The sequence below is a fragment of the Heteronotia binoei genome, chromosome 15, assembly GCF_032191835.1.
Source record: "Heteronotia binoei isolate CCM8104 ecotype False Entrance Well chromosome 15, APGP_CSIRO_Hbin_v1, whole genome shotgun sequence".
NCBI lineage: Eukaryota > Metazoa > Chordata > Lepidosauria > Squamata > Gekkonidae > Heteronotia > Heteronotia binoei.
In genome coordinates this window covers 23,391,090-23,418,541 of record NC_083237.1, presented here as the reverse complement: position 1 = coordinate 23,418,541, position 27,452 = coordinate 23,391,090, and the positions used below count along the sequence as shown (strand labels likewise).

At 48.0% G+C, this 27,452-nt stretch overlaps 1 protein-coding gene across 6 annotated transcripts in view; it reads right to left on the bottom strand.

Annotated features, from left to right (window-relative positions):
* The window catches only part of TAOK2 (TAO kinase 2), a 43,769-nt gene extending 19,667 nt beyond the window's left edge, over positions 1-24,102 (bottom strand). Inside the window, exons 1-15 of one of the 6 annotated variants that reach the window (XM_060256803.1) lie at positions 23,160-24,102; positions 22,382-22,512; positions 11,467-11,639; positions 8,724-8,795; positions 8,453-8,554; positions 7,773-7,818; positions 7,581-7,677; positions 5,928-6,041; positions 4,903-4,994; positions 4,665-4,758; positions 4,429-4,510; positions 3,831-3,998; positions 3,511-3,723; positions 2,293-2,421; positions 520-756 (exon numbers count right to left, since the gene is read on the bottom strand). In XM_060256803.1, the coding sequence (XP_060112786.1) occupies positions 520-756; positions 2,293-2,421; positions 3,511-3,723; positions 3,831-3,998; positions 4,429-4,510; positions 4,665-4,758; positions 4,903-4,994; positions 5,928-6,041; positions 7,581-7,677; positions 7,773-7,818; positions 8,453-8,554; positions 8,724-8,795; positions 11,467-11,598 (1,578 nt within the window). In that variant the 5' untranslated portion in view covers positions 11,599-11,639; positions 22,382-22,512; positions 23,160-24,102. Of the gene's footprint in view, positions 1-519; positions 757-2,292; positions 2,422-3,510; positions 3,724-3,830; positions 3,999-4,428; positions 4,511-4,664; positions 4,759-4,902; positions 4,995-5,927; positions 6,042-7,580; positions 7,678-7,772; positions 7,819-8,452; positions 8,555-8,723; positions 8,796-11,466; positions 11,640-16,044; positions 16,241-22,381; positions 22,513-23,159 lie in introns of those variants that run through there. The other 5 variants (XM_060256804.1, XM_060256799.1, XM_060256802.1 and 2 more) reach the window with 5 other exon arrangements.
* Positions 24,103-27,452: the final 3,350 nt, after the last annotated feature.

The window sequence follows — 27,452 nt, the reverse complement described above, 5'->3', positions numbered from 1 at the left end:
GGCTTTCAACCTTTTCTGGTTGATCACTTTATCATTTTATGGCCACTACACATTCAGTCTGTTTTGTGCTGGGATTTGGTAAGCTTTTATGCCAGTTTCTCTGCTGATGTACTGTTTTACGGTTGTGGAATTAGGACTGTTTTATCAATGGCTGGGTTTGTGTTACTTCAGTGTGTGTGTGTGGGAGGGGGGGGTTAATTTTACTTATTTGTTTTATGTTGTACACTATGCTCAGCGGCTTCTAGGGAGACAATACATAGATTTTCAAAAAACAGTCAGCTGTATCAGGAGACACAAGAACAAACCAGAATCAACGTGTAAGAACCAGGGAAGCCAAAGATGAAGACGACATCTTCATCTTTGGTTGGGGTGTGTGCAAATTCCTGCAATTCTTCACTTCCCTCTCCTGCCAACCAAACATGGTTGTCTAATGCTGCAGACACCCCAGCCTGCCTGGAGCTCTTCCCAGAGGCTCCCCCATCTCCTGTCGTTCCTCCTGTGCAAATCCCCTCTTCTCACCTCCTTCTCAAAAATAGCCTGATGCTTCTTGGCCAGTTTCTCAGCCTCAGCGGAGAAGTTGTTGCGGTGGGCCTCCAGCTCCTTGTCGAGGCGCAGCTGGTGCTCGTCCAGCTCAGCACGCAGCTTGTTCTCCAGCGCCAGCAGCTGCTTTTGGTGCTGACGGCGCATCCGCTTGTAGCCGCTCATCTGATCCCGCAGTGCTGAATCTTGCTCGTGCTCCTGGATCTGGCGCGTCACCTGCAAAGAGCCAGGTTTCCCTACTTTTACTCCTTCTGAGTGTACAGTGGGATCTACATACTTCCCTAACTTTCACTCCTTCCGAGTGAAAGTGGCCTGGATCCAACCAAGTTTTTTGTTAATGAAAAAGTGAGGAAAGGAAGGCTGGGGCATGGTCCCATGGCAAAGCTTTTCCTTGGCATGCAGAAGACTCATCCCAGGTTCATTCCCCAGCATCTTCAGTAACACAAACAAGCAAAAAGAATCAGGTCACAGGTGATGCCAAAGGTCTCTGGCTGAGACCCTGGAGAGCCACTGCTAGTTTGAGTGAACAATACTGACTCTGATGGACCAGTGGGCTGATTTGGTATAAAGCAGCTTCTTGTGTTCATCTCTCTCTGTGTGGAAGTGATCATCAAACAAAGGCTATGCTGAGGGTCACAGGACCTGCGTGGACAAAGGCCATATGGGAAAGGGGCCGTAAGAAGGAGGGTGATTGGGAGAAACTTAATGAAAAAACTGGTAGGATCCAACCCAGTATGGGGATCCCACTGTTCATGTGCCTATCAACTTTGATTAGTACCCAGTGTGAAGACAGAAAAAAAGCCTGGAAACACACATTTTATGTTTCCTATCATTCTGAGACTTAGGGCTACAGCCTGCTAAACAGAATGCAAGGGCTCTCTTTTTAAACATGTTATTACACTGCAGATTCTTATTTATGAAAACTGCAGCAGCAGACAGTATCTTAAGAGGCACAGCCCCCCCCCCACAAGACTTGACGCCAGTGCCACCTGAAACACTTCCTCCTTCAGAACGAATGTTTTATCGAGATGCCAATTTTGCCATCTGATAAAGAGCAGCAGGGCACAGACTGGGGCAGGCCCTCTAGCCAGAAGGACTGAGAGATCATTTGCATAGCCCCGCCTGCAGAGTGAGTAGGGGACATAAACCCTTTCAGGATATTCTCCTCCACTGATGGAGAAGACAAAGTTTTGGCCTTCTGTCTCACATATTCCCACTTCCACATCTGGTCCTTGCAACATGAGGGCATACCTATCTTGATAGTGTGGTCCTCTCATTTAGAATCTGATCTAAGTACCTGAGACTATTGACAGGTCCTTTACCCATAGGTCCTATATGGATCACTTGGGGCAAACTCCCCCGCTCCCGCTTTCTGTGTCTGTATCTTTTCCTGCCTTTTCACTCAACCCTGAGTGCCACAATGCTGCATCCCACTGAATTCATATGGTGGACTCTCAGACTATACCCGGTAAAGTATTTTACTGGCTGCTCTAGCGTGAAAACGTTGTGAAAGCAATATCACCCCAGAGTCGGGAATGACTGGTGCTTGCACAAGGGACCTTTCCTTTCCCTAGCAAAACTGCAGCACCGCTCCCTCATCTAGAAGAGGATTTTTGGAGAAAAACCATTAACTGCCATGCAGAAGATAGCTCCTCTGTACTGCACTCCCTGAAGCCTTAGGGCAAACGCAAGGTTGGGCCAAGAGCAACAAAGACGGAACCTGGTTCTGCTGAACCTCCAACCTCCACTCACCAGGGAAGCCGTACGGATGGTGGCAAAGTGGTCTCTATTGCGGCAGTAGGCACGGCGTCGGGCAGCTGATGATGAACTCTGGGGCTCCATCTCCGGCTGGTATGGGTCATCATATAGGTTGTCATGACCCTGAATGACACCAGAACACGAGATAAGCAGTGGCAGAACTTGGTTTCCAGCCCCATCTGATGTTAAAATGGGTGAGCCAACTAGTTAGCCAAGAGAAATTCCAAGAATGGTTTAGAGGTTACACTGAGTATCCCAGGCTGAAGATGAGTAAGAGAATCTGATTGCCGGACAAAGCCATTCAGGCATGTTAGGGACAGGAATGCAGCCTTCCAGGACTCAGGAAGTTAAAAACTTCCTGTAGATACTGTGATCCACTCTAGGCACCACAGCAAGGTGCTCCAGATGGGCTGGAAAGGATCCAGGGGACAGTGGCAAGGATAATGAAGAGAACAGGCATCTTTGGCCTAAGCAGAAACATGGAGGAGAGGTAGAAGAAACAGGCAGATGCTTACAGTTTTCAAATACTTTAAAAAGTAGGGCCAGGAAGCAAAAGAGGAAACAAGTCTTCTTCCCATCAAATGAGGATATAATAGCAGCACTCCTATATCCCAAAACTACATTCCTAGAGTCTATGGCTTGGAGTGGGGAAGTGAAGAGAAAAATCTCCCAGAGCAAGAGCAGATCTGCTGCGAAACCAGTCACCTAGCAGGATATTTTGAGAGCTCCACTTGAATGCTTTAGCTACATGGTATTCTGACTAGGGATGCAGAAAGTTGGACAATGCTGCCTACCAGATTCTAAAGGGGCTTTGGCATCCACCTCCTGCTCCTCCAACAACCACACACACTCTTATCAACATCCCTTGTTCTAACTCACAACACCAGACTTTGTGGGGTTTCTGGCCAATCTAGATTTCTAGAAGAGGATTCTGTCTCACAGTTTACCTATTCTGGCAGGATTTAAATAAGCTTCTTGTCTTTGGTGCTGCTTCCTGCAATTCATAACTGGGGGAGTTGCAAAAAGGGCAAGAAGCTGAACTTTTCTACTCAACCTGCTCCCAGAAAAGCATTCTATTGCTTAAGGGGATCGATTTAGTCTTCTGCTACAGCCAGCGCGCGAGATGCCAGAGTCCAATGCTTCTTAACTTTCAGGCACCGCCCCCTACCCACCATGGAGGATGGCCGTGTGGAAGGTACAGCAGCCCCATACCGGGAGACGATGGATAACAGAGCTGTTAGAGGTGACCGTGTGCTCGCCTTCCTGCATCATGGCAATCTCCGCTCCGTCATCGTCATCGGAAGCATCTGCAAGGCTGTTGACGCTGCTGCTTTGGCTGCTGGCACTGATAGACATGCTGGGCACCGAATGGCTGCTCTCCATGCTGTTGATGGTGCCTGTCCGGTGAAGGAATTGCTCCACCTCCTACGGGAAAGAGATAAGAGAGATTGGAACCACGCTGTACAATGGGGCATGGAGGGAGCTGTCTTTTGGTAGGGCATCGCTGGGTGTAATGAGACGCAAGGCCTCACCTCCTCCTCTTCCGGAGCCTCTGCATTTGGGCCGTTCTGTGCTTCCTGGAAAAGGATTTTCTTCATCTTGCGATACTGCAGGTTGTCCAGCTCCCTCACGGCATCCTTGGTTCGCTGGATCAGGTCCATGATAACGGTTTGGGGCCGTTCCCGCAAGAGGAAGCGATGCTGTGGGTGCAGTGAAAGCACAGAGTCAGGGGTGCAGCTGGCTGAAAAGCCTCCAAAGTGAATCATTCACATGGATACTGTCAATCCGTCATCGGCTAAGTCTTGGTTCACTAAGGCCCTGGGCATACTCTCAGTCACCTTGGAGAGGCGAATCGGAAATGAAAGGAAATGCCTGGGGAAAGAGGAGCCAGCAATCTGGACTCTTGTTTTTCTCCGCTTAATTATTTTATAGGTAAAAGAATAAAATCTTATTCCGCCCCCCCCCAACTTTTGACCCATGGGGGGTTTATAAGGCATCCCCCTACCCTTAATCTCACATGCATTGTGCCAAAGATAGGATTGTGCTGCGATTCCAGCTTCCTCCCTGCAGGACAGAGCAGGAGGAAATGCATCTGCCCAATCACACAGGTGCAACTGGGCAGGCAAATACCTTGAGCAGCACGTCAGAGGTTGGGCGGTCCTGGGGAATCTTCTGCAGGCACGAATCCACAAAGTTCCGGAAGTATTCAGACCTGGGAGAAGCAGAAGAAAGTCTAGGAGTTTTGCTTCCCCTGAAACCCTAGTCTTTTATTCTCTTCTCTTCCTCGTGTTTTAAAACCATTAAGCCCCATTCCACAGAAAGCCTCCCCTCCTTCACAAACCAGCACTCTCCAAGGACTACTTTACCAGTGGCTGGACTGGAGCAGGGGAGAGTCATTCTGGGCGATGTGGTATAAGGCACTCATAGCATTCATGTTAAAAAGGGGTGGTTTCCGCTCCGCTGGAAGAGAGGAAAATGGGCATCAGTGCTATTGCATTCACCCTCCTGCTTCCTTCTTGCTCAGCATTCCCAAGTGGCTCCCAGCTTGGCAAGGGTGCTCCCAGGGCACGCTGCAACCCCTGCCCCCAGACACCCATCCCATACCGAGTTCAATGCACGTGATGCCAAGTGACCAGACATCCACCTTCCCGTCATACTGCCCCTCGTCCATGGCTAGGATCACCTCGGGAGCCATCCTGGAAAAAGTCCAGAGCAAAACACAGCCTTTAAGAACATGCTCACCGCCATCCTGTTCCTCCTGGGAGTGTCATCTAGCCTTCCTCCTTCCCAAGAATCTCCCTCTTCTCCAAGTACTTCTGATTTAACCTTCTGTAAATTCTCCAAGCAGCTGGAATGTCACAGATTCATGTCCATCTGCCCAGTCACCAATTCTCCTTCTGTCACAGTTGAACTTAATAACTGAATGGCCTGGGACCAGCATATCTGCAGGACCGCCTCTTCCCAAATACCCCCCGGAGAGCTTTACGCTCCATGGATCAACACTTGCTGGTCCCAAAAGCAGTCCACTGGGCCAGTGTTCTCTGTCCTGGCTCCTACCTGGTGGAGCAAGCTCCCATTGGCTATTAGGGCCCTACAAGGACTGTTGCAGTTCCACAGGGCCTGTAGGACAGAGCTGTTCCACCAGGCCTTCGGCTGAGGCGGGGGGCATTTAACAGTATGTGGTCTCCCCTGCTGCAACGACCCTGCTGAAATGATTCTGTTGAACTGACCCGCTACTTTAAGGATATGCCATCTGTTTGGGGGAAATTTAGAATGAATAGATGAAGCTGCCCTGAGCCCGCCTCAGTGGGGAGGGTGGGATAGAAATCAAATAAATAAAAATAAAAAAATAAATGAAATCTGATATTGCCGGCTGTAGAATTTAAGTTCGTCTTTTAGTGTGCCAGACTGTTTTTATTATATGATTTTTAAATATTGATTGATTGTTGTTACCCACTCAGGCTGCTGAGGGAAGGGTAGGTTATAAATCCAAAATAATAAGTAAATAAAATAATTAACCTATCAGATCTCTGGCAAGAAGACAGAAAAGCGGCCTGCAATGCTTCCTGCCACATACTTTCCCTGCCTGTCTTCCCAGGTGATCGCAAACCACGGTTCCCTTCACTCACCAATACGGGGTGCCAACGAAGGAGTTAGCGGGAGCAATGATGGAGGCAGAGCCAAAATCCCCCAGCTTCACCTGTCCTGGCTCAGTCAGCAGGATATTCCCAGCTTTCACATCTCTGCAAAAGACAGACTGGCTCTTAAACCCTGCACGTGAGGGGAAAAGACAGGCAGCCAAGGACTGGAAGAAGGGCAGGCAACAAGATCCCAACAGGAGGAGGAGAGCAGAGTCGCATCAACAGATGGGTGCGTCAGAATCCGCACATATGTGGAAGAAGAAGATGATAATGATATTGGATTTATATCCCGCCCTCCATTCAAGAGTGGCTCACAATCTCCTTTCCCTTCCTCCCCCACAACAGACACCCTGTGAGGTGGGTGGGGCTGTGAGGGCTCTCACAAAAGCTGCCCTTTCAAGGGCAACCCCTGCGAGAGCTATGGCTGACACAAGGCCATTCCAGCCGCTGCAAGTGGAGGAGTGGGGAATCAAACCTGGTTTTCTCAGATAAGAGTCCGCGCACTTAACCACTACACCAAACTGGACAGAAGGAGATGGACAAGTTAGGCTGGACTGTGGGAACTCCAGAAAACAAGGTCTTGGGAGCATGAAGTAGGAGGATGAAAGAAAAGCTGAGGATGGCTATCCACTTTGTGAATCACAGACAGGAAGCAATGGAACAGGACTGGGTCATACAAGATGCATGACTCATGGAATGCGCTCCCCGATAACATCAGAGCCCTGCAAGACCTCCCACAGTTCTGCAGGGCTTGCAAGACTGAACTTTTTTGCCTTGCACTTAACAAATAATGGGAGACAACTGCCACTCTTGGCCGACACCACTGCACTAGCGTCATGAGTGTCATGACCATTAAAGAACCTGGATAGTTGCTGGTTACTGATTTTGTAATTTTACTGACTATTTATTGCATAGTATTATTTTAAGTCCTACATTTTGATGCTGTTTTATTGGTTGTTAGCCACCCTGAGCCCATTAAGGGGAGGGTGGGATAGAAATAAAATAAAATGAAAGTCAGACACAAGAATGGCAGTCCAAACGTCCAGCATTAAACAGAATGCCACCACTGGCTGTGGATGCACGTCAGTCGCAGGTAAGACGACAGAGTATAATTGTTAAGATACAGCAGATTCTGGACAGCATCCCATCAGTTGGTAGACTGGGTTGGGGCCATTTGTACTAGCACTCCTGCACAAGCAGAAATGTAAAACGGGTCTGTGCCAGCCACTTACACTAAGGCAAACTTATTGTATCACCACTTATGTTTCTGCATGTACAAGGTAATGTGCAACCAATTTCCAGGCCCTGTAATATACCAGGAGGAAAGCACTGGTGTATGAGATCTTGTACTAGCAGAGCAGTGCTAAGTCTGCTTTTGTTTCTAATTGTACATTGCTAGACCCAAGCTGATGTTTCTAACAGCTGACTCCAATCTGGTGTAAAACTGCCAGCACAAAAATGACAGCTATTATATATATATAACAGATATTAAATAGACAGATATTACAACTGATTTTATAAAATATATATCAGAACCCCCATGAAGGATAAAGGCACAGCCATTCATTTTGCCTCCCACATCCCCCTCCCCCATCACTCTCAGGGGAATATGGCCAGATGGACCACAGCAGCATATCTCACCTGTGGATCATGTTGTGCGAATGCAGGTATGCCAGCCCCTGCAGAGCACCGTGTGTTATGGCTGCAATCTCTACCTCCTGCAGAGGCTTCTTGTGCACTAAGAAAAGAAGGAGGGGAGGAGAGAATGTTACAGAGATGAGGAAAAAAAGGGCCATAAGAAACCTTCCCATCTCCTGTCCCTTGGGTACTCACCTTCCAGCAAGTCTGAGGCTGAACCCAGGCAATATTCCATCACCAGCTGGTGGGGTACGAAGGCAGGGGGAAGAGTTAATAGTGCAGGGCAGAAGATTCCCAGGCATCCAGTCCCACCCAGCCCACAAGCCATTACATATATCCAAATTAATCTTTTCACTGATCCCAGCACAAAAGCCCATGGCCATTCAGGCCCCTGAAAATCTAAACTCATTTTCCCCTACAAAATCAACTTCCTCACGAACTCCACTGTTCTCTGTCTGGGGAATCCTCCTAGAATGCTTGCCTCCATAGGATTAGTTTCCCCTTCCTCCTACCCAGGGTTGGCCAAACTGCAGCTTGGGAGCCACATGTGGCTCTTTCACATATATTCTGTGGCTTGCAAAGCCACCCCCCCCACACCGCCCCATCAGCTGGCTTGTAGAAGGCATTTCTCTCTTTAAATCACTTTTCCAAGCCAAGCCAGTTGGTGGCTTGGAGAATGCAATTAAAGTTACAGTTGTTTTCTTTCCACCTCTCCCACCCTTCTCCCTCCCCCATATATTTGCTTTCTTTCCACTTTTCCTCCCTCCCTTGTGGCTCTCAAACATCTGATGTCCACTTTCTGGGGCTCTCAAACGTCTGACGTTTATTCTATGTGGCTCTTATGTTAAGCAGGTTTGGCCCACCCCTGCTCTTACCCATGCCGTGTGTTCCCGTAAATAGCAGCCCTTGTATTCAATGGTGTTTGGGTGCCGCAGCTTCTGCAGAAACTTCACCTCTTTGATAATGTCCTGCCATTTCTGAAAGACAAACAAAAGGAGGCTGAGCTATGATAATCCCATGATGAAAGGGAATGGGGCTTGGTTTAGTGGAACCAGCCGGCCCAGAGGAACGGGGTCCACCAAGAGGCCAGCAGTGACTATTGCTCAGAACGGCTCTTGTGTGCTGAGAGAGGGGTTAAGCACAAACCTCATTCGACTGTTTCCCACTGTAGGACATCTTCTTGATGGCCACCACTTCATTGTTGCGTATGTCTCGGGCCTGCAGAAGTGAAACAGAATCAGCCAAGAGACAAACAGGAGGGAGCTGAAAGTCACAGCCAGTATTCAAAGTTAGGTGGGGATGAGGGCTGGAATGTGTGCAAGCACGAATGTGATTCAGGCGACAAACGTCAAGGGGAAGGGAGTCCATTCTGCAATTCATGGCTAATTAGGAGCTCTCATGGCCAGAGGAAATGAAACAGAACTGCCCACTGGCCAATGACCAGAGAAAGTGGGAATGACAGGAACTCGGCATCTGGGTGCTATGAAGTATGTCCTTTTACTCCTTCCTACTATTCCTCCTGTTCCAGAGCCAGCATTTTGTTTAGCGGTCCGAGTGTCAGACTAAGACCTGGGAGACACAGGTTTGAATCCCAGTTCTATCATGGAAGCTTGCTGGGTGGTCTTGGGCCTAACCTACCTGACAGACTGACAGATTTCCATTCTGTACTGCTAAATGTGATGCCTTGGAGACAGATCAAGATAGGTAGCTGTGTTAGTCTGTCTGTAGCAGTAAAAAAGCGCAAGAGTCCAGCAGGCATCCGAAGAAGGGAGCAGTGACTCACGAAAGCTCCTCCCCTGCCACAAATTTTGTTAGTCTTTAAGGCGCTCCTGGACTCTTGCTCTTTCCTACTGCTACAGACAGACTAACACAGCTACCCATCTTGACCTACCTTACAAAGTTGTTATTTATGTTTATTGGATTTATATCCCGCCCTCCCTGCCGGAGCAGGCTCAGGGCGGCTCACAACATGTAAAAAAACCCAGAACAGTTCACATTACATTATTAAAACCATTAAACAGTTAAAAGATTCTGGTGCTAGTATCAGTTGACACTATTACATTTCAGATGGCATTCAGGATATAAAATATCATTCCTTACTCCCATATCAGTCATTCCGGATTAAAGGTCAGCCAGAATAGTGTCGTTTTACAGGGCTTGTGGAACTGAGTGAGGTCCTGCAAGGCCCTAATTTTTTCTGGCAACTGATTCCACCAGAAGGGGGCAGTGGTCGAGAAGGCTCTCTCTCGAGTTGACTTCAATCTCGCCTCCCCTCAGGCCTGGGGATCCCTAATAGATGTTGTGTCCCAGATCGAAGTACCTTCTGGGGAACGTGTGGGGAGATACGGTCCCTAAGGTAAGCAGCTCCTTGGCCATATAGGGCTTTAAAGGTGATAACCAGCATCTTGTAGCGATTCCAATATACTACTGGCAGCCAGAGCAGTTCCCGCAGCCTCGGCTGCTTGTACTCCCACTTGGGGAGCCCCAATAGCAGTCTAGCTGCTGCATTCTGCACTAGCTGCAGTTCCCGGGTTTGAGACAGGGGCAGCCCCATGTAAAGGGCGTTACAGTAGTCCAATCTCGAGGTGACTGTTGCATGAATCACAGTTGCTAGGTCACAGTGCTCAAGGAAAGGAACCAACTGAGATGGAAAAAGGTGGATTTGGCAGTGGCTGCTATCTGGGCTTCCATTGACAGCTCCAGCAGCATCCCCAAGCTCCTGACCTTGGACGCTGTTGTCAGTGGCGTCCTGTCAAAAGTCGGTAAGGGAATTTCCCTGCCCGGACCACCATGACCCAAACAAAGGACCTCTGTCTTCGTCGGATTCAGCTTCAGTTGACTCAGCCTAAGCCATCCGGCCACAGCTCGCAGCGCCAGGTCTAGATTTTCTGGGACACAGCCAGACTGGCCATCCATCAGTAGATCGAGCTTGGTGTCATCGGCATACTGATGGCAGCCCAGTCCATACTTCGGGCAATCTGAGCAAGGGAGCGCATATAGATGTTAAACACTGCCCCCTGAGGCACACCACAATTAAGTGAGTGTCTCTGGGATGATTGTCCCCGATCATCACCCTTTGTCCCCGACCATAAAGGAAAGAGGAAAACCACTGCAAGGCCAACCCCTGAATCCCTCCGTCGGTGAGACGGTGGGTCAGCAGCTGATGGTCGACTGTATCGAACACAGCCAATAGATCTAACAACATCAGTACCGCTGAACTGCCTCAGTCCAGATTGTGAGGATAAAATGGAGGTGAAGAGATTGACAGAAGTTGCCTCAGGTCCCCACTGGGGAGAAAGGCAAGGTATAAACGAAGTAAATACAGATATTTTGTTTATCCTGTACTTCATTTATACCCCACTTTTCTCCCCAATTGGACCTGGAGTGGCTTATAACAGTCTCCCTCGTAATTTTATCCTCACAACAACCCTGTATGGTAGGTTAGGCTGACCGTGTGATTGGCCCAGAAAGCTTCCACGGCAGGATGGGGGTTCCAAGCTGGGTCTTCTAGCAGTCTAACCATAACGTCATGCTGGCTGTCATGGAGAATGGAAGACTGGGGGGTGATAAGAGGTAGGAACAATGGAATTGTGAGAAAACTAGTACAGATATGATATACTGCAGACTTTGATCAAATTTAGTTGTGATGTGAGTGTGCACAGACACAAGAGCAGGGCTTTTTTTAAAAAAGGAAAAAGTCCGAGGAACTCATTTGCATACTAGGCCACACTCCATGACACCACCATTGTTTCTACAAAAAAGCCCAGCAAGAACCAATTTGCATATTAGGCCACACCCCTAACACCAAGCCAGCCAGAACTGCGTTCCTGCTAAAAAAAAATCCCCAGCCCTGCAGAGGAGTGTCTCCCCCCATTTCCCCAACACTCACAAAGTAGACTGCTCCAAAACTGCCATGTCCAATCTCCCGCAGATCAACAAAGAGCTTCTCAGGGTCATCCTTGAAGAACAGTTCAGCCACTTCAGGGTCCTTCAAGCTGCCAGCCCGGGCATTAGATGGCATGGTGGCGGCACAAGGGGCTGGGCCTCACCTTCGCTCTTCTTCTAAAGAGGGAGGAAGGTGTTAGCAAGCTGTCCGAAAAGTTGTGGCACACACAGCTATATCCATCTGGAAACCAGAGATGTGGGGCTGTCGTGAGCAACTCTAGTCGTCTTGCTGTGCAAGAGAACGCACCCAAGAGAACGCACAAGTCCCAATCCCACCCTCTCCAAGACATTCCAGCTCACAGCATACCTGTCCAAACTTCCCAATCAAGATACCCTTCCCACTGGCTGTTAATTATAGAATTATGGCTCCTGTTCCACTTTTTGCTCTTATTTAACAGTCTGCCTTTCTGAGACTCAGGGCAGATTATAGGGCATAAAAAAAAGCAATCAGAAAGCAAAGACAAGACATGAACCATGCAACAGGACCAGTGGTGGAGACTGCTGGCTAGTCACAGCTGACTTATGGTAACCCCTCAAGAGGTTTTCAAGGTAAGAGGAGGACAGAGGTGGTCTCCCATTGCTTGCCTTGGCATAACAACCCTGGACTTCCTTGTGGGGCTTCTGTCCAAGTACTGACTAGAGCTAACCCTGTTTAGCTTCCAAAATCCGACAAGATCAGGCTAGCTTGAGCTATTCAGATCAGGGGTGTGACAGGATTTGGACTACAGAATTGAGAAAACAAAGCAAGCAATGCAAGGAACGAACTATTTAAGGCAAAGTATGCAAACAATACAGAAAATAGATTAGTAGGTTAAGTCAGTGCTGTAAAAGGTGTTAACCTACGATAATCTTTGCAGTGGAGTAATTCATCATTCCATTCTACTACAGTTTTAATCTCTTTTTTTAAATCCCCCTTTGAACATTACTGTCTTGTGCATTCTGGGGAATGACAGAATTACGGTAGCCTTCCTGACCTCCTCAGGCAGGCCGTACCATAAGGTAGGAGCTGCCACTGAAAATGCATATGAATGGGCAGCTGCCGCTCTCAACCCATCCGCAGACTGGCACTTTCAGAAGGCCTTGCTTATACGAGCAAAACTGTTTAAGAAGAGCACAGCAGCATGGCTGCACATATGAAAGGTGCACACGTCTGTATGCCAAGCATCAGTTTCCCTCTAAGCTGAGTCAGTGTGAGCTAGCTCACAGTTTTTTTAGCCTCCAGCTCACACATCTTTGTCTTAGCTCAGGAAAAATGGCCTCAGTGCAAACTAATTTATGCAGTAGCTCGACAACTTTAAATGCCAGTAGCTCATGAAGCAGAATTTTTAATCACGAGACTCCACGGCTTAGAGGGAGCATCGTTTGCAATTGCCATTCATTTTTATGTGTGGCGGCCATGTTCTTGGGCAGTTACTTCAGTTCACTAGACCTCTTTGTCACTTCAGTTTGTCTTCCATTCTCATAGACTTGGGACACATTTAGAAGCCATGATGAACCCTGGTTTGTTCAGGAGCCCAGCTTGTCCACCATGCTTGTGTGCTTCCCCCACCCCATGCATGGAGTGAGACTGAAAACTTCCTGGTCTGGGAAGCCTTTCAAACTCCAATTTACCAGGACATTGAAATGCAGACACTAGACTCATAGAGTTGGAAGGGACCTCCAGGGTCATCTAGTCCAACCCCTCTGCATGCTGCAGGAAATTCAGGAAACTTGGGACAACGGGAGCTTGTTTCTTCCCCACAAGATGACAGGAAGAAACAAACTAGTTTGTCTGTGTTTGAACATCATGGCAAACTGGGGGTTGACTGAATGCTTCCCAATCAGGAAGTTTATGTTAATTTCTAGTCCGCCCTATTCCATGAGCGGGCTCAGGGTGGATCATAACAAACTTAAACAATAACAATAAGCAATAAAATTAGAAGTAAATAAACAATTAAAAGAATAAAACAATAAAATTAAGTCATGTCCAACGCATGAAGAGAGACGGGAAGGAGCACGGCAAAAAAAAGGGTCTTGCTCATACCTGTCAGAAACTACGATTTGTTGTGGCGTCTGATAAAAAGGTAAAGGTAGTCCCCTGTGCAAGCACCAGTCATTTCCAACTCTGGGGTGACGTCGCATCACGACGTTTTCATGGCAGACTTTTTTTACAGGGTGGTTTGCCATTGCCTTCCCCAGTCATCTACACTTTCCCCCCAGCAAGCTGGGTACTCATTTTACTGACTTCAGAAGGATGGAAGGCTGAGTCATCCTTGAGCCGGCTACCTGAACTTAGCTTCTGCCGGGATCAAACTCAAGGTGTGAGCTTGGACTGCAGTATTGCAGCTTTACCACTCTGTGCCAGGAGGCCACGGTGTCTGAATGTGGCCTTAAAAGTAAGGGAGAAGATACAGGCTGCTATTCCAGAGCAGAAGTAGGATTCTTTTTGATTTACTCAGTACTAGACCTTTTTCCTTCCTCCCCACACTGCCTGAATAATGCTCCTCCCTGGAGTGAATGACTGCCTCCATCACTACCTATGGCTGGTGTTTGGTGTATACAGGTCATGGGAAGGGCAGAAGGTTTTGAGTATGCACAGCAAAGAAGAATTCTGGGATACCTGTGCAGGATTTGGTATTCTTTCTGGGAGGGGAAACAACATACTTCTGAACAAGTATAAACAATGTGGAAGTTGCTTTCTCAGTCATAATCCCCACAAGAGGTAAAGGAGAGGGTCACAATTACAAAATGCACCCTCGGCTATACAAATAAATGCAAATGTTTCTCATCTGCCCACAAAAACAACTGCGCAGTACTATGAGTGCCCTGTGACAGAGCACCTGGAGATGAAACCAGGCAAAAGCACCCTCTACACCTTTGACCCAGAATCAGGAGCATCAGGGGTGGAATTCTAGCAGGAGCTCCTTTGCATATTAGGTCACACACCCCTGATGTGGCCAATCCTCCAAGAGCTTACAAGGCTCTTTTTTGTAAGCTCTTGGAGGATTGGCTACATCAGGGATATGTGGCCTAATATGCAAATGAGCTCCTGCTAGAATTCCACCCGAGGAGCATTATTTATATACAGCGGCATCCATGTGCAAAAGTGGCCCCTTTGGTGGCCTTCCCTACACCTTGAGAAGAACTAACTGTGCTCTATGAGTGGGAGAGCGGCACTATTGTGTTCTCTATTCTAACTCACTCCCCTGGCACTTTTGTGGAAGGGTCTATTTTCATGCGCCCAGGAAGGGACACAGACCCATGCTTAAACACTGTTGCTAGCTGCTCTGAGCCCTTGGGGTGGGGGCACAAACCAGCATTACATAAATGCATCTAGCGCAGTTCTTATATTGTGGGGATTCAAGGAATTGGAGGGAGCCCCACCGTGCAAAGCAGGAGACCAAGGCTGCCTGGGAAGATGTATTCTTGTCCTCAACTCAGTGGCAAACAGCACAATTTTTTTAAAAAACCTCCCCTCTCCCCCCAAAAGCACACAAAATGACAATCTGGGCCTTCAGGTACCCAGAGAGCTCTCTGAGAAGGCATGCATGCTATCAAATGTCTGGCAATCATGCTAAGAACAAGGTCTGGAAAGACAGCCTGAAGCACTGCGCTGAAGAGGATGTGAGGTGGACTGACACACCGTCCCCACTCGGGCCCAAACAAGACTTCCCCGCCTGTAGGTTGCCCAGTAAATGTCTCTGCCTCCCTGTGAAAGGGAAATCAATGGTCTGAAAGAGGAAACAAGCTCCAGGATCAGAAATATTTCCTCCTCCCCAGAATAATCAGACCTGGCCAGGAATTACGTGCAGGCAGGCTGGACATTCTTTGTTTTTGCCTCCACAAAACCCAGAAGGTGAAATCACCAGGAGCACACAAGAAGCATCACGTGGAAGGTTAGCTACCTTTCTTATCGCCACAGGAATGCAGCTTCTGCAGACAACTGATCCCATGCATCCAGTGGACAAAATGGCTGGGTACAGACAGGCAAGCTTGGGGTGGCAGCCTCCTGGCTCAGAAAAAAAGTTGGCGCGGGGTGGGGGTGGGGTCAGACAGCATGTGCCCATTGCCAGAAGAGGGACAAGCTGTGTACGCTCCGGAGGAGCGGTCAGACAGCTCAAGCGCATGAGAGGTGCTTCGCGATCATTCAGATGACTGGGAAAGGTGACAGGGAAGCACTTTGGAGATTTGCTACCACTTAAGTGGTAGCTTTTTAATGTGGCAGAGAGGTGCAGGAGGAAGACATAAGGGCGGGAGCAAGGCGGGACCCAGACGTGCGTGTTTGAATGTACAATTTAAATCCAGCTATGGGGAGTTCCCGTGTTGACCCAAATAGGCTGTCTGTATTCAGCCAACGTGTACACCACAGGGTTCACAAGTAGTAAAAAGGGATTCCTAGTTCCCAACCAATTGAGGGGGGAGGGGGAACAAACCCTTCCTCTGTGGTTCTGGTTCAACAGCTTCAAGTCAGGGTCAGGCTGGCTCAGATGAACACCGGGAAGGTTAAAAGCCAGGGGTCTTTCCCTATCTCCGAGGCACCTACCTGCATCTCAACCGCATTTGCTTGAAGCAAAGTATTTGGGACTCGGCCCAACCCCATTAAGTTCAGGGCCCTTCCTCTTCAGTCTCTGGGACCAGCAGTGGTCACTGAAGCAGTTCCCGTCCTCCACCCAAGCAATCAACTAAAAAACAGGGAAACCGAGAGAGTGCAGGCAGGCCACATCAGCAAGAGGAAATCCTTGCATTGTTTGTTGCTTCCCAGGGAACAATCCAAAGCGTCAGTGCAGCCTGGCAGCGGGAATCCTGGTGGGAAGGCAGCTGGCTGTGAACGTCAATTCTTTAACACGCTGAGGACTGCAGTGCTTAGGCGGACTCTTGATTTTGGGCTTGACAATTCAAGCTAGACTGGCAAGGAGATGGGCCATACAAGAGGCACTTGCAGCTAATTCTTCCACAGAAGAAAAAAACCAAACCTAATTGTGTCACTGCAAGAGTAGAGGTGCAAAACCAGATCAGGTTCTCACCCAACACAAAACATAAATTACAGAAGTCATTAAATTTTATTTTTTTAAAAAAAAATCCCTTCAAACTCATCCGCTATGACTAGGAATCAGAAGCTGAATGTCACTAACATTTATATACGTCACTCCTCTGTCACCTGTACAATAACTCAAGGAGGTTAGATCTATATGCAAAACGCAACATAAAAACATACTGTGCAATATGCAACAGGTAAAAATACCGATGCTAGAGGGGCTAGGAAAGAGTGGGGAACCGAACTTGGTTCTCTGGGTTAGAGTCCGCCACTCATAAGCATTGCATCAAACTGGATAGGAGAAGTTGCTGGAGAAGTAAAGTGATCCCAAGATGCCAGATCACAAGAGGCCCAACTCTGAAACTTAAACTGCCTTATGTGAAGCAACTGTCCTTAGGCAGACTCCCTTCAGAAATAAATGTACTGAGTCATAAAAGGCATGCAAAGGCTTCCTCAAAACAAGGGCAGAAAAACCAGAGGCCCCAAAAATCACTAGACTGAAGTCACAAGTGTAGCCCATGAAATCAAAATTTACTGGGTTGTTCCCCATCTCCAAATTTTATCCCATCATCCTTTGCAGGACTAACACCCAGCAAGTGGGGCCACGCTACTGTCGCCACAGCCACCATTACCTATGTGACAAGGAGCCACTACCGCTTGGTAACAAAATGGCCTGGTAAAAGGAAACCCTAAAACAGGCTTGTGTGCTTATCCAAGAGGACGACAGCTACACCCCCACAAACTTCTTCCAAGCCCTTCTCCTTTCCCAGACCTCCAAAATTCTCACACACAGGCCATCCAGTCTAATTAGATTAAAATCCCCTTTTGAACATTACGGTCTTGTGCATTCTGGGGAATGACAGAATTACGGTAGCCTTCCTGACCTCCTCAGGCAGGCCGTACCATAAGGTAGGAGCTGCCACTGAAAATGCATATGAATGGGCAGCTGCCGCTCTCAACCCATCCGCAGACTGGCACTTTCAGAAGGCCTTGCTCATACGAGCAAAACTGTTTAAGAAGAGCACAGCAGCATGGCTGCACATATGAAAGGTGCACACGTCTGTATGCCAAGCATCAGTTTCCCTCTAAGCTGAGTCAGTGTGAGCTAGCTCACAGTTTTTTTAGCCTCCAGCTCACACATCTTTGTCTTAGCTCAGGAAAAATGGCCTCAGTGCAAACTAATTTATGCAGTAGCTCGACAACTTTAAATGCCAGTAGCTCATGAAGCAGAATTTTTAATCACGAGACTCCACAGCTTAGAGGGAGTATTGTTTGCAATTGCCAAACATTTATATCTGTGGCAGCCATGTTCTTGGGCAGTTACTTCAGTTCACTAAACCTCTTTTGTCACTTCAGTTTGTCTTCCATTCTTAAAAACTTGGGACACATTTAGAAGCCATGATGAACCCTGGTTTGTTCAAGAGCCTAGCTTGTCCACCATGCTTGTGTGCTTCCCCCATCCCATGCATGGAGTGAGACTGAAAGTGTGTCTTGGACATTCAATCTCTACTATCTAACATCCACCCATCTAGCTTCAAATCTCAGAACTCTCCATTCAGGCAAGTTTCCCAATGCATAAGGGCTAGAAACTTAAAAAGCAAAGCTAAACAGGGTCTTGATGATAATTCCCATATCTGCGCCATGAATCCAGAAACACAGATTGCAGAGTTCTGTCTCTAGGCTTTGCTTCTGGCTTTTTCTCCTTTCTGCATTCCCTAGTTCTCCATCCTTCTCTTCCCTTTTATGACTGTTTCAAAAATATTCTGCATCTGCCCTATAATGGAGGCTCTGGGAAACTGATTCCAAGTGTCACTTTCTCCTGAACTCCACCTGTCCATTCAGGAAGAAGGTGCTTACAGAGTAACCTGTGGTTAACTCAGGAACAACCTCTAGGGGTTGCATTCTACCACAACAGCATATAATGCTTTGGCAATACACTGCAGTCATTTTCAGAGATTTTGCTGCAACCATTAGAAAACTATTTTAGGAAGGGAAAGCTGAGAGCCTCCTGATTCTAACAAACGACCTTTGCTAGAGAGGGGAAATGCATCCGGGCAGGTTTTTACATGCTCCGTCATGTGTGTTAGAAACACAGGTGAAGCTGAAATCCCACACTCATCTGAAGGTGGAGCTCTGGACATTACAGAAGGTGCTTCCACATTATGCTCTAATTCTATCGTGTCCAAAGAGAAAGTTATTTCTGACAGCTGAGGATGCAAAGAGAGACGGACCCCCCACTTACAGATGGTTCTGAAAAAGGGACTGCACGAAGAAAGGAGGTCTATTAATACCTACTAGCTAGGATGGTTCAGAAAAACTTCCATGTTCAGAGCCAGTGTACTTCTGAAGACCACTTACTGGGAGATCACCTGATATCTTCTTGCTCTGTTGGTGAGTTACCTGGATCAGGGAATCTGGCTAGCCTCTGAGAGAAAGAGAACACTCAGTCTTTAGTCTAATCCAGCAAGGTCCAACTTCACATGGCCTTACAGAAAGAGCTTTCTCTTTTCATGCTTCTGCCACCACGTCTGAAGGATAATTTATGTGGAAGGAGATATGAAAGTTGTACCTGCATTCTTGAGCTTCCAAAAGTGCAGTTTCAGACTTTATGATGGCAGTGCAAGTTAATCGCCCATTTGCTTGCTGGTGCTTGCTGTAGGATCTGAGAAAGCACAAGATCAAAACTGGAAATCCCTGGCTCCTCAAGGCTTCTGACCAGAAACATAATCACTCATCAGCTTATACCACACTGTGATGACATGAGCAAAACTGCAGCAGAAGCTTGACACTCAGCAAGTTAACAGTTGCTTAAGAAGCAACAGCATCTTGGTCTCCCCTGCCAGGGCTAGTCAAGAAAGATGCCTTTGTTGCCTGTTCTGGATTGGACATTATGCCGCCCTCTGCCTCAAAATAATGCTTCATCATATGCATTATTTTTTTCTTCATTACAGGAGCCATTTCTTCATTACAAGAGAGGCTGCCTAGTGCAAATGCAGTTCAGGAGTCATCTTCGGAAGCCAAACGAGAAGTCTGCACCAATATTTGCAAGGAGGGGTGGTGGAAAATGTTGCACAGAAAGAACTGGAGGCCACCTAACAAAGACTACACTTGCTCTTGTCCGTCCATCAGTGTTCAAAAACACCAGTCAAGGAAACTGGAAGCAGGTTCATTCTTGTATTTCCTTCAGTCTGTTAAGAACATATAAGTAGCCCTGCTGAAGCAGAATAGAAGTCCACCAGTCCAGCACCCAGCTTCCCACAGTGGCCACCCAGAGGCCTTGCGGAAGTCCAAAAAGCAAGCGAGGAAGGCGACAGCCCTCCCTCACCATTTAACCCCTGCAACTGGCATTCAGAAGCGCCTTGGAACATGAAGATTGCCCTTAACCATTATAGCCAACAGCCATTGATAACCCATCACAGACAAATGTGTCTAATCCACTTTCAAAGCCATCAAAGCTAGTGATCTTCACCATACGCTGAAGCAGTGGATTTCATAAATTAATGATACCTTTCAGTCTTTCTCTTTCATCAGTTCTGTAACATAAGGAACTGACAGGCTACTAACTTTTGTACAATTATTTGCAAAGCTGTGCAGAACGAAAGAGACTATCAGCAAGGACACAATTGTTAGCCACAAGAGAGGACCAGGAAGCCTAAAAGCCCCAATAGTCATTACAGTGCGGCATCCCCACAAAAAGAAACATCTGCCCCACATCTCTCAAAGTTCCTTCTTATAAATAATATACAAAACGTGTTGTTGAAAGAAAGGCAGCATGTTCTGTCTTGCATGATGAAACTACCAGCTATTAGGACTGGGTCAAAACAACAGATGCAAGGAGGAGCCCCAAAAACAATTGAGTTCACACAGATACCGCCTCATCTTTGACAAAGGCATGGCACACACAGGCTGCCCTAAAGCCATCTTCAAGCAAACGTGGACACAGCTGTATGTGCACCAGAAGAAAATCATCTTCTCCAATTCTTCTCCATTCCCTGCCTCAAACTAGCATGCTCCGGAGCTGTGCGCAAACCTCTACAGGGACCAACGTCCCAAATCCCATTCCATTCTGGTCAGAGGACAATGATCCATTGAGCTAGAAATCTTGAAATGTGTTGGCTTTGCTCCAGTGATGCTTGGTACAAATGCAGCCAATCATTATTTAATTATATTTATACACCACTTTCCAGTTCGCTTGCTGCCCAGGCAAATTACAAGTCTTCTGAAGCACGACACATGCACAACTTCGAAACCTCTCCACATATGGCCCCCAAAGAGCATTATGCCCAAGTAATGAAAATCTACTGGAGATCCTTGGTCCTAAGAGTGTCCAGCTGTCCTTAACCAGAACCAGGGCCTTAATGGCCCTGGCTCTGACCTGGTGGAACACTCTTCTAGGTGAGATCCGGGCCCTGCAGGATCTAATGCAATTCCACTGAGGCTGTAAAACAGAGTTGTTCTGCCAGGCTTACAGCTGAGGTCAGCGACAGTTCCTCCATCACTGACTGGTTTCCATCTCCCCTCCCCCCACTTTCTTCTATTTCTGACAGATACAAGCCATTTACTTCCCCCTGAGATGTTATGCCATCTTTAGCTGTGTTTTTGGATTGTATTTTATTGTATTTTGCATTATTAACGTTTCAGATTCTATAATACGTTTCAACAATGATATAACCCTGCTCTGACCCTTGTTTACAGCAGAGGGTGGGGGTATAAATCCAATGGAACAAAATAAACAGAATTCTGCATAATTTCACTTTTTATTAGAAGTAGGCAAGTTACAAGCACTCAGGTGTTTCATGTTTCAAACAACTCAATTCCTGCAAAAGAAGAAGATAAAGAAGAAAGGGGGGAGGGGGAGAACTCCTAGTGCTCAGGAGCCAGGGTCCTCATTCCCCTGCAACACAGTGTGGAATTCTAAGAAAATCTAATATGGAGTTCAGATAAAACAGGAAATTGGAAACTGCTTCAAATGAACCAATCTGTATTCATTCTCTCTACAACATATGCTGAATGCCAAACTGGATATCTCTGCTTGTGGAATCTGGATTTCCTTTGCATTCCTTTGTTTTTTGGTTTTGGACCTCAGAATACGAACAGCTTTGAAAGATAAGTTAACAGGAAGAGATCTTTGGTGTCAGGGCCAGACAACCCGTGGCAAACTCTCTGAAAAGTAAAAAAAAATGGTCTCCCAGCACAATAAAAACAAATATTTTCACTGAGGCACAAGCTTTCAAGGTCCAGAGCCCTCTTCATTAGATGCATGAAGCGTATCCCCAAAAGTCAGATATGTTTCAGGCCACACATCATCCCATACACACACACATGAACATATGAAGCTGCCTTTTGCTGTATCAGACCACTCGCCCATCAAGGTCAGTAACTGCTCAGAGGGGCAGCGGTTTCAGGCTGAAGACTTTCACATCTCCTACTACCCAATCCTTTTAGCTGGAGACTCTGAAGACTGGACCTGGGACCTTCTGCATGCCAATTACGTGCTCTACCACTGAGCCATGGCCCTCCTCAGACCTGCCAGGAGATTACTTTCTGTTTTTGTCACAACAGACTAACAGGCTACCCCTCTAGAGTTTGTCGTCATTGGGAAGTAGGACTTCGCAGGTGCAAGGATGTCAACCATGAAGAACACACGAGAAAACACTCCAGTCAGGATACACCACATCCTCTTCCCATCCAAGTCCTCATGTCAAAACTGCAGTGCTGGTGTGACACCCATCTCCCTCCCATAGCAAAAAAACCACCAACCCCCCCAAATACAATTCCACCATCCCCCCAATTTACAAAAATGTGATGGAACACAAACTTCAGATGCAAAGAAGAGGTCACCCACCTCACCTTCCTGAAATGCACTCCCTGTGTTCACTCCAGCAGCCCTCTCCGCACCAGAATTACAACTCCCAAGGGGCTCCATGACAGCCCTTCATTCTAACCTGTCTCACGAATGCAGACCTGTCAAACCATCTAAAGACACAAAAATGGGACTCCTTGGACACAGAACTGGGTCTAATAGAGGGGGGCTGGCAGCTAAGACCCCTGAGTCACCTGGGAGGGGGGTGGATACAGAGGCTTGAACCCTGATCTATGAGTTCCAAAGAGGGAGTGGGGTTTAACTAAGTTAGGAGTGGAATACCAAAGCCAACCTTCCCAATTGTCCAGGAGAGGAATGGGGCAAAGAGGCATCTGGATGACAGAACAGGGAGGCAGAATCCATGTTCTACCTGCAGGGGGGTGTTAGGCCTCCCCCAAACAAAAGTTGAACAGGAAAGCAAGAGGAAGAATCGTCTTGGATCCAGAACTCCTGGATTTACTAGAAAACAAGTAGGGCCTACAAGATTTGTGGGGAGAAAAAAGGGTAAACCACTACTTTTTTAAGCCCTCAGAGGAGGAGCGGGGAAGCACTTCCTAAACTAAAAGGTACAATTTTTGTACTTATTTTGTAGGAGATTATTGGGTGGAAGGGGAGAACTGGATTCTCTTAGAATAGGCTTATCGCCTCTCTCTTTGTTCCACAGGCCTTTTACCTTCAGTTCCCTTCCCCCAACCTCTCTCCCCCGCCCCAAGATTCCACTTTTGCCACCACCTCCTTAAGCTACATATTTCAGTCTCACCTGTAAGTCTTTGCAGCTGCCTAGATATTGTCCCCCTTGAGGCTCCAGCTCCAGGATATTAGGGGTGGGGAAGGCACCCCCGACTTCCTCCTCTTTTCCAGCTCCTCCAGTCCAAGAAGGGGCTCAGAGGGAACTATCGCTGGCTCCCCTAAATGAAGAAGCCCCCTCTGACAGGAGACACAGGGCATCCGGGGTCTCTCCAGCCTTTACCTCTTTGGCTTGGGTTTCAGAGGAGCTAAGAACAAAAAGGACCTACAGAAAAGGGGAGCCTACAGAAGTGAAGCCTTTTGGGGGCGGAGGGGGGCCTCACTGAAAGGAATAGGGTGGGGGCATCCCTGTGAAAGGATGGGAGGGGAGTCTCCCAGCAGCTCCAGCGCTATGAGATCTCTTTATGAAGGCAGAAGAGGAATCCTGTAAGAGAATGGAGGGGGGGGGAGCTACCGGAGACAAGGTGCCCGCAGATGACTCTAGGGGGGCTAAGGGACAAGCAAGGAGGGGAAGGTGACGTGGGCTAGGAGGGTTGTTGCAGCCTCTCCTAGGTGACAAGGAGCTTCTACATATGCATATATAGATAATACGGCACGGTTAGCTACAGGGGCCCCTACGCCAGCGAATGAACAGAACGAGGGATCTGGGAGACACCAACAGAGGAGGACGTACAAAGCTCCTCTTAGGAAATTGGGGGGGGGGGGGGGAGGAAGAAGGGTTGGGTGGGCGGGATGGTCCTACAGGAGCCCAAGAAATTCTATAGGGTCTGGGGAGCGCTAAGGGGCGGAGGGGTGGGGAAAGGGGGAGTCTCTATACAGCAAGGGGGTTGCTGTGGGGGTGGGGGGCCTTGGTCTATCCGGCCCCCCCTCCCCTCGCTCGCCTCCTCCGGTTCCTCCGCCTCCTCCCTCCCTCTCACTCTCTCCAGTTGTCCCCAAATCCAAGATGGCGCCCAAGGCAGGAGCCAGACCGGAACCAAGCCAGAGAGCACTCAGGCGCATGCGCGAAAGCAAACGGTGGGGGCGCGACCGCGGATGAGCGCGCACGCGCTGTGATGGGGGGGCGAAGCCGGAGGAAAGCGTCCTGCTCAGCGCAAGGCGCGTGCGCTGAAAGGCTTCTCGAAGCAAAGACTTGTGGCCGCTTGCGCAGAACGGAGCGGCACTGCATAGTACGCGCGTGCGTGTTGTTGTAGTCGGTGTGAAGAGAGACTGGACTGACGGGACGTTATAGACTTGCGGAGCATGCGCAATACATAAGAGGGACGGGACTAATCGTGCCAGCGAGAGCGCTGCGTTCGTTGGGTTGGTCTAGCGTCTATAGGGTTGGGTTGGTCTATATAGACAAGGCTGTTATACTCCAAATCCACAATAATGGGGGAGTCAAGTCTAAAATTTGACTAAGAATGAGGAAGGCGAGTTAGGATTGGAGGAGAGGACTGCAGAAAGAGCCAAAGCAAAACAGGCGAACCGGCATCCGGGTCGGATAGAAACACCCTCCTTATGAAAGGAGCCAGGTTGGGACGCTTATGTGCCCTCAAGGGGCTTTGATTGGACGCTGCCTTAGAAGGCGGGGCGTGATTGGTAGGCTGATCCTATTAGGGGCGGAGCGCCAGCGCTCAGCTGTTACCGGGGCAGGATTCAGACAGGAGGGCGGCCGCGGCCGAAGAGACATAAAAAGCGGGGGAGGAGCAGCAACTGTCTATAGGAGGGAGGGGCTTGCAGGCGACCATGAAAGTGTCGCTCCGCGCGCTTGAGCGCCTTCGAAAGGGGGCGGGGTTAGGCTCGCTCCTGCGACGTAACGTCCCAGCCGAGTTGTCTGGAGGGTGACCTTTCCTTCACCTCACCAAGCACCTCAATTGAATTCAGGCTGCTTAAATCCTTCCCTCGCCTGCCAGACGGAAGGAGCGGCAAATCACACGCCCTCCAGGCAGGAAGTTACAAACAGAACAGTGGTTGTCTATGTGAGCGGCCTCTTCTTTTTATTTTAACTGGAAGGCAGGATTTAAATATGAGTTTTATGTATTTATTATATTTATATCTCGCCCTTCCCAGATGGGCTCAAGGCAGGTAGCACCAGATTTCATCACATTAAAAACTAATCAATATAATATAAAAACAGATAAAACAATAATAAAAGATGGCAAAATAGACATCATCATTCAGAATTTTAAAAGCTGTGCCTTTCGAAAAAGCTGACTAAACTTGTTTGAAACGAGCCCCATTCACAGTTCTGTGAAGTTCTTACCCTAAACGGGAAAGGAAAGGTCCCCTGTGCAGGCACCAGTCGTTTCCGACTCTGGGGTGACGTTGCTTTCACAATGTTTTCACAGCAGACTTTTTAAGGGGTGGTTTGCCATTGCCTTCCCCAGTCATCTACACTTTCCCCCCAGCAAGCTGGGTACTCATTTTACCGACCTCGGAAGGATGGAAGGCTGAGCCAACCTTGGGCCGACTACCTGAATCCAGCTTTCGCTGGAATTGAACTCAGGTCATGAGCAGAGATTTCAGACCACAGTACTGCAGTACTGCTGCTTTATCACTCTGTGCCACGAGGCCGCTTACCCTAAGTGACACTATCTCAAATTTTTAGTCCAGTGGCACCTTTAAGGCATATGAAGCTGCCTTCTACTGAATCAGACCCTTGGTCCATCCAAGTCAGTATTGTCTACTTAAGACTGGCAGCAGCTCTCCAGGGTCTCAAGCTGAGGTTTTTCACATCTATTTGCCTGGACCCTTTTTAGTTGGAGATGTTAGGGATTGAACCTGGGACCTTCTGCTTACCAAGCAGATGCTCTACCACTGAGCCACCGTCCCACCCCAACAGAAGAAAAAGTGTGCTTGCACACAAAAGCTCATACCTTGAATAAACTATTGATGGTCTTAAAGCTGCTGCTGCTGGGGTTGCCAGGTCGGTGTTGGAAAATACCTGGAGCCAGGGTGGAGCCAGGAGAGGGTCGGTGTTCAAGGAGGGGAGGGGTTGCCCCTTGGAAACTTCTCCCCCAATTCAATTCGTTCCACCTTGACTTGTGACCCACCAGTAGGGTTGCCATACTCCAGGTGACACTTGAGAAAGCTCCCACTACTGCAGTTGATCAATATGATCAGTTCCCCTGGAGAAAATGGCTGCTTTGGTGGGCGTTCAAGGAGAGGGGTTTCAGCGTGATGCAATGCCTTAGAGTCCCCCCTGCAAAGCAGCCATTTTCTCCAGGGGAGCTGATCTCTGCTTAGGAGAGATTTTGTCAGGGAATTTATTATAACATTACAAGGGATGGCTGAGGACTTTGAAATAGCCTTAGGAACTAGTTAAGTATAGTGAGTGGCTAGGAGAATGCCAAGAAAGAAATGGAAACAAAAGTATGGGACAGAGAGCAGGGAATTGAGGCATGCTTAAACAGAAAGTGGGTTTAAAAAGATTCACAGTGTTTAAAAATAGGATGGGATTTATGATACAGGGGACAGAGGAATGCTGGTGAAACTGGTCAGAAATCAGGGTGGCTTAAGGAACAAGGATTCAAAGAAACAATGGCAATGCAGAGCCTGAAGAAAGTGAAGGAGAAAGCAGAACTTGAAGGCAAAGGGAGAGGGTTGCTGAGTTATTTTCAGGAAAGGAAGGTAGTTTAGAAGGCACAAGATTGTTAAATCTAGATCTTAAGATGAATTCACCCCATTGTGGTTGCAACTCTTGCTCCAACCTTGTATCTCAGAGCCAATGGAATTCAGTGAGAATCAGTGCAGAGCGATGTTTCTCAGACACCAGGCCAAGACTCCAATCGTTATTCGTCATCATCACTCTTTCATAGGTAGGTGGGGATTGCCAACTCTGGGATGGGAAATAGCTGGAGACCTTAGCGTGGAGCCTGAGGAAGGTAGGGGTTAGAGAGGGACCTCAGCAGGGTGTAATGCCAGAGTCCACCCACCAAAGCAGCCATTTTCTTTGGGGGAACTGACCAGATTGATCAACTGCAATAGTGAGAGCGTTCTCAAGTGCCAACCCTGCTGGTGGTTCACAAGTCAAGGTGGAACAAATTGAATTGCGGGAGAAGTTTCCAAGGGACAAATTATCACATTCTGCTGGCATTCTGTTGTGAAATGCAACTAGCTGCTTCATAAAAAGGTAGTCCCTGTGCAAGTCATTTCCGACTCTGGGGTGATGTCGGATCATGACGTTTTCATTGCAGACTTTTTATGGGGTGGTTTGCCATTGCCTTCCTTAGTCATCTACACCTTAAACCTCCCCCCACACAAGCTGGGTACTCATTTTACTGACCACAGAAGGATGAGTCAACCTTGAGCTGGCTACCTGAACCCA